This window comes from Peromyscus eremicus, chromosome 2 (assembly GCF_949786415.1).
Source record: "Peromyscus eremicus chromosome 2, PerEre_H2_v1, whole genome shotgun sequence".
NCBI classification, from domain to species: Eukaryota; Metazoa; Chordata; class Mammalia; order Rodentia; family Cricetidae; genus Peromyscus; species Peromyscus eremicus.
The window spans coordinates 104,521,292-104,528,008 of record NC_081417.1 but is presented as its reverse complement, the minus strand read 5'-3'; the positions used below and the strand labels follow the sequence as shown (position 1 = coordinate 104,528,008).

General features: G+C 46.2%; 1 protein-coding gene across 3 annotated transcripts; it reads left to right on the top strand.

The window, feature by feature from the left end:
* The first annotated feature begins 123 nt into the window (after positions 1-123).
* On the top strand, positions 124-6,264 carry LOC131903762 (cyclin-dependent kinase 4 inhibitor B). Of its 3 annotated transcripts, none has more exons than XM_059254521.1 (3): positions 124-1,259; positions 1,607-1,771; positions 4,688-4,796. In XM_059254521.1, exons 1-2 carry the CDS (start codon positions 771-773, stop codon positions 1,763-1,765), a joined length of 648 nt encoding a protein of 215 aa, XP_059110504.1. In that variant the 5' UTR covers positions 124-770; the 3' UTR covers positions 1,766-1,771; positions 4,688-4,796. The 3 variants fall into 3 exon arrangements, with proteins under 3 accessions (XP_059110504.1, XP_059110505.1, XP_059110503.1); XM_059254522.1 differs by lacking the exon at positions 4,688-4,796 and adding an exon at positions 2,067-3,521; XM_059254520.1 differs by lacking the exon at positions 1,607-1,771 and having other exon boundaries at positions 4,688-6,264.
* Positions 6,265-6,717: the final 453 nt, after the last annotated feature.

The following is a 6,717-nucleotide window of genomic DNA, read 5'->3' as shown; positions in this document are numbered from 1 at the left end:
GACAGGCCCAGCACCACGCCCGAGTTTTATTGTTTCATTATTCCTGCATAAATGCCCTTTATTACACATGATAACTAAAAATCAAATACTTGCTGGGGTGGGTTTAAACAGGTAAGAGGGCAAACTAAGCTATACAGTGCACACGTGGAACCGTCGGGGTTTTGGAAGGAGGCCTGGCTAGTTACACACTGCTTGGCTTTGAACTTCTAGACTCCAGGGACCCTCCTGTCTCAGCTTCCCAAGTAGCTAAGTACAACCACACGTCCAGGGATCTTAAATTCTTAAGATCTGCGTTTGAGTGTGTGATGTTATCTCTGTCTCTAAAACATTATTTTTTAACTTCAGAATTACAACCACAGCTCAAGGGGGAGAAAAAAAACTTTTAACACACGCAAAACAGGATTCTTGGAACGTTTTACTATTTTATCATGGCTGACTAAATAGGAAGACATAGCCAAAAGAAAATAGCTGTATCTGATGCAAGGTGCAAAACTCGTTAAATTCAATACCATCTAGGTAGAGATAACTAGCCTCGCATGACAGATGTTGTCACTTTCAGACATATTCAAAAAGTCGGAATTTTTTTCCCCTACTGGCTTTCTTTCGACTACTCGATTGCAAGGGAGCGATTAACGTCTCCAGAGCGAAACCCGCAGGCCTGGACTAAATAAAGGCCTCTGCTCCGCCTGCTGGGTGCAGAGGCTCAACTTTTTCAAAAATAGCCAACCGGCCGCGTTGCGTCCCGGACTCCAGAGCTCGACCTTCTGCGCATGCCTCTCAGATCTTCCGATGCTGGGTCACCGCCCCCACATTCGTCTCGCTACGTCACAAGTGGTGGGCGGTGCTATCTGGGGGCGTGGTCTGAGGGGGCGGGGGCCGGCGGCGGTGCCGAACGCCAGCCGCTGCTTATTGCCCGCGGGCTCCCCACCGCGCCCAAGTCGGCTGTGCGAGCGGTGCGATTCCCAGGCGCTAGCGCTCGAGCCGGTGCGCTCCCAGGGCAAGCACCGAAGCTGCTGGATCCCCGGGGAGCGCAGGAGCCGCTCATAGACCAGGCTGCTGCAATCTCACGGCCAGCGGAGGACCATCCCTGCCGCTCCGCGTCGGGGCTGCGAGAGGAGGACAAGGACATGCTGGGCGGCGGCAGTGACTCGGGCCTGGCCACCGCCGCGGCGCGGGGGCAGGTGGAGACGGTGCGGCAGCTCCTGGAAGCCGGCGCAGATCCCAACGCCATCAACCGCTTCGGAAGGCGCCCGATCCAGGTAGCGGGGGACCCCGGGGCCTCACCGGCAGGGGGCGCAAGAGCGCGGTGCCCTCCGCGGCTGCAAGTTGTGTCCCGGCACACCTGGGCCGCCGCGGGCTTGTGCCTCCCGTGTGCAGCCCAACGAGAGGCAGGTTTTGAAAGATCAAAAATAATTCTGGGGGGGAAAAAAAGTGAAAAGACCCACTACACTTGCTTGGCTTTTTCTTTGTTCTGAGATGCTGAGTCAGGAACCTACGGCCCTCTACGTGCTGGGCCAGTGCGATACCCTTGAGCAACATCCCCGCCTCCGGATCTTTGTAATGGTGGGAAAATACCAATATTTATTCTGCTATCTTACAATCATAGATACAAGGCCGACATTCGGGGAGCGAAGTGGGGAAGGAAGGGTCAGATAGAGAGGACGACATGATAAAGAGGAGTGGATTACCAGTTACACGGCCTGGATTCAAGGAATTTCACAAACTTGTAGCGTGTGAAGGGAGAGCGTTCACTGTGAACTTGTGAACAATGGTATGAATCTTTTCTATTTTTTCCCCCTCATAAACCAAATCGCATTCACATGACTAAGGATTTCTCAAACCCAGCACTTAATTCTTTGTATGCGGGCAGTAACTGTGTAGTTTTTCACTGTTTAATGCAAACAGGCAAGCACTCCCTACAGAACTGTTGGGTCCTTTCAGAATGACGAGGAGGTTCCCTAAACGTTCTCTTAATTTGTTCAGTGTTTTCTAATCCTGCTTTAATTAGTACTGACTTTATTTCTTGAAGATCTAACAATGGTTTTGTGTTCTGTTGATTATTACAGTCGCCTTTGCTGTTCACCTCACCGTCCCTCTCTGGGACTAAGGAAACGAGGGCTCTTGTTAATAATGTGGATTTTTAAGAAAATAAATATTCATCCCTCTTGAATTTTCAGAAAAAGGAGATGTTTAACAAAAGAATATTTTTTCAAGCAACAAAAATATTGTCAAGTGATTATAAAGACCTTATAAAAAACAGATTTTCTTATTTACTATCTTATTTTCTTTACTGAGAACTTTTAAATCTTCCTTTTGCAGCTGCAAAAATAACCTTTACTCCACTAAAAGAAATAACAAGATTGTTATATTTCTTGAAGGAAGGAAGGAATGTTTCTAATGTTCATGTGATAAGAATTGGCACATGAACACTGCCTCTCACTTGATAAAAAACTGACACTTGACCACTGCCTCTCACTCCATGTAAATTTCAAAGCCATAGGCCCACAAGAACCGGTGACTGCTCAGGACAATTAGACACCAAAAGCTGTTTTATTACTAATTTAATATTTGCATAGTGTAAAAAATAACTGCTATGGGATTACATCTCCAAAACATCAGGGTTTGTTTTCCTGAATTATGCATCTTTATGATTTAACAGCTACCAGCCAAGCTTTTTATAGACTTTTGATATAGAAAAATACTACTTACCATTAAGTTTCTTATACAGTGTAAATGACTGTTAATTTCATATTACAATGTATTGCTCTAAACTTTCCACTGTATACCACACTAGGTTGAAATGTTAGAAGATGCTAAACATTTACAAGTAATTTGTTTCCATAATGTATAAGAAGCTTAGAATATGAACTTCCCTCTGATCTCCACTTGTAACGCAAATGATCAGAGTATATTCAGTTTGTGAGCACAGACATACATGACATTGAAAGAACAAAACTTTTTTTAAATCTGACTTGCTTTTTGTTTTCTCCTCTAAAGCACTCCACTAACTTCTTAAAAAAAAAAAAAAAGCAACAGTAGAGTACCTAGTTTATAGGGTGTCTTAGTTTTGCTTTCTATAGCCATGATAAACACCATGACCTAAAGAAACTTGGAGAGAAGGGGGGTTATTTGGCTGACACTTAAATGCTACAGTGAGTGCATCACTGACGGAAGTCAAGGCTGGAACCTGGAGGCTGGAACCGAAGCAGAGATCATGGAGGAACTCACTGGCTTGCTTCTCAGACTCAAGTTTAGCCACCTTTCCCACACCTTCCAGGACCACCTGTGGGATGGCACACCTAGAGTGGACTGAGCCCTCCACATCTATCAGTAATCAAGAAAATGTCCCACAGACTTGCCTACACAGGCCAATCTGATGGAGGCTTTTCTCAGTTGGGGTTCCTCTTCCCAAATGACTAGTTTGTGTGTGTCGTTGACAAACCAATCAGCATATATGGTTAGACCTAGAGGGATAAAGGAAGCAGCCTAAAAAACAATATAAAACTTTGTAAAGCCTGGCTCTGGTGTCCTGCCTTCAAGATAGGGCAGTGTTGGCACAAAGCTTGTGAGTGTAACCATCCAATACCTGATTTGACTAAAGGCCACTCCACAAGATGGAACCCATACCCAACACAGCTTTGGTGACCAAGAACCAGAACTAAATAGCCCAGGGTCCTAGGGGAACACCAAATAGTACTGTGGGGGTGGGAGTGGGGGGATAAAATGACTCATACTGACATCTACTATACTCATAAATCAGTGCTCATCCATCATCAGAGAAACTTCCTCCTGCAGCAGACATACAGAGCACATACAGAGACAGACATTATGCAGAGTGAGAGACCTTGAAACACAAAGTGTTTCCATCAAATCCCTCCCCTCAGGGCTCAGGGAACCCTGCAGAAGAAGAGGCAGAAAGAGTGTAAGAGCCAGAGGAGATGGAGGACACCGAGAAATCAGTGACCTCTAAATCAACATGAGCAAAGCTCATATGAACTCACAGAGACTGAGGCAGCATGCTCAGGGCCTGCATGGGTCTGCACCAGGTCCTCTGTGGATATATTATGGCTTCCAGCTTAGTGTTTTTAAGGGATTCCTGTGTGAACGAGTAGGTCTCTGAGTCTTGTGTCTTCTCTTGGGCTCTTTCCCTTCTGTTTATTTTGTCCAATTCCAATGTATTAGGTTTTATTTTATTTTGTTATTAATATCCCTTAGAAGCCTGGATATTTGTTTTCTAAGGAGACAGAAAGGGAGTCAGTCTGGATGAGGGGAGGTTGGGGGAGCTGGGAGGAGCAAAGGCAAGGGAAACCATAATCAGGATAAATTATGTGAGGAAAAAAGTCTATTTTCAATAAAAGGGGGAAAATAAAAATTAAATAAAAAGCCCGGTTCAAACTGCGCTAAGAAATCACTTAAAATAAATCCCTGATGTCCAATATTACAAATAAGCAATCTGTCTGCCCTTTTCTGTCGCCTCACCTATGGAGAATAAAATAGAATCTATTTTGAGTTCAGGTCGGGACTGGATTTACGCAGGCAAACGAGAAACCAGACACCCGAGGCTTGTCAGCTCCTTGGGGAGGGGGCGGGATGGAAACTGCGTTCTAGGAAATGGCACTGCCGCGTCCCACCGACTCCACTTTCCAGACTCACCCTGAGCGCGCTCTCTCTCTCCCTTCCCCCGCAGGTCATGATGATGGGCAGCGCCCAGGTGGCAGAGCTGCTGCTGCTCCACGGAGCCGAACCCAACTGCGCTGACCCGGCCACTCTCACCAGACCCGTGCACGATGCGGCTCGGGAGGGCTTCCTGGACACGCTGGTGGCGCTGCACAGGGCGGGGGCGCGGCTGGATGTGTGTGACGCCTGGGGCCGCCTGCCGGTGGACCTGGCTGAAGAACAGGGCCACCGTGATATTGCGAGGTATCTGCATGCTGCCACTGGAGACTGATGGCAGGTTCGCTCGGCCTCCCTCCCGCAAGGACTTTCTTCACCCCACCACCATCTAGGCAGACTGCAAGTGTGAAGGAGATACACTCGGCAGAACTGGCAAGCCTTCCAAAACTCAAAGCCTATCCAGGAAGGCAAAGCCAATCAGAAATAACTTCCCAAGTGTTTTCCTGCATCTGGATCTAGCCCTCTGTTCTCACCCTGAAGCCAAAGGGATCAGCAATTTGATTTAGTATTGTGTGAAGTTCCCTGGGCCCTTTACCTTTCAGGACATGGTGTAAAATAAGAAGAGAAGTTCTTGAATCTCCACAATATGATGTGGAAGTGGGAAGTGGAGAGTGTGGTGATAGACATTTGGGAGGTAACAGTCAGTACCTTCCCCTGTGAACTCCCAATGTAGATGATCCCCAGGCTAGAGGGAAACCCTGAAGACCAGATGAGCAGCACTGAAGTGCACCTGGGGCTTTAAGCACTGTGTCACGTCATGCCTGGTGATTCACCTGCAAAATGGCATTCTGCTGAAAGTGAAGACTCCTCCCAGCTCCACCTGGAAGATGACAGCAGATGTCTGCTAAACTCTGTGAACCACGGTTGCTTGATGGTCTGGTTCCTGACAGACTCAACCTACACAAGTCCAATGGTGAATCGTAGTATGTAGCAATTTGCTCTATGTAAAATAGTTTAGGAACCCCTCTAGGAACTTCCTACTTTTGAGTTCTTTAGAAACAGTGTATTTAATGAGTTACACTTTTAACAGTGTTAACTTTTGTGGTCCTCAGCAGAGGTAAACTGAAGTGCAGCTTGTTTTTGTTTGTTTGGTTTTCCTTTCTTCCTTCCTTTTTAAGGCAGCGCTTTCCACTGTAGCTCAAGCTAACCTCAAGTCAAGGTACCCCTGCCTTAGCCTCCTAAGTACTGGGCTGGTAGCAGGCACCCCTTCTTTAGTACAGATTCCTAGGGAAACTGTGACATGTGGCACACTCCGAGTGGCAGTGCACGCCCTGCTTTCATCCTCTTTGTTTCTCTGTTCACTGTTTCCTGTATAGTGAGTGTCTCAGGAGAACTATGCTGGTGTCCTTTTAAATGACAGACACACTTATCCTAGTCAGTTACCTTGGGCTACTTCCTAAAGGGTAGGAAAAAGAGGTTAAGTATGAACTTACTGAAATTAAATGACAACTTGGGGGCTGCCTTGCTTGTCTACTGAACAAATTGTGGGTACACTCTGTGGGGCTTCCATTGTGACTTAGTTCATTACAGCATTGAAACGATTGATACATCCTTGTTTTAATAAAGAATAAACAGCATAGATAGACTCCATGATGTGAATAATCTGGTGTTATTTCCAAGGCTGGAGAGATGGCTCAGATTCTGAGCACTCATCAGGTGGCTCACAACCACCTGTAACTCCAGCTCCAAGGAAGGTCAATATCTCTGCCTCCACAGGCACCTTCATTCATGTTCATACACACACACACACACACACACACACACACACACACACACACACAATTTAAAAAAAAAAAAAGCTCAAATAAATGTGGGGCCTGGAGAGAGGTCTCAGTGATTAAGAGCCTTTGCTGTTCTTCTAGAGGAACTATTCAGTTCCCAGCAACCATATCAGGTCCAGGATATTATGACCTCCACAGGGACCCATACATGGCATACACTTGAATATTCACACAATTTTTTAGAAAATTAATGTATTTCCATGGGCTTACCACTAACTCCCAAATATTAAAAGATTCAAAAGTGGGTTGGGGATTTAGCTCA

Bases quoted from the DNA above. Each gene is read 5' to 3' on its own strand.
- LOC131903762 (XM_059254520.1), top strand. From the start codon at position 771: ATGCCTCTCAGATCTTCCGATGCTGGGTCACCGCCCCCACATTCGTCT. The intron at 1,260-4,687 runs GTAGCGGGGGAC...CTTCCCCCGCAG, and splicing joins TCGGAAGGCGCCCGATCCAG to GTCATGATGATGGGCAGCGC.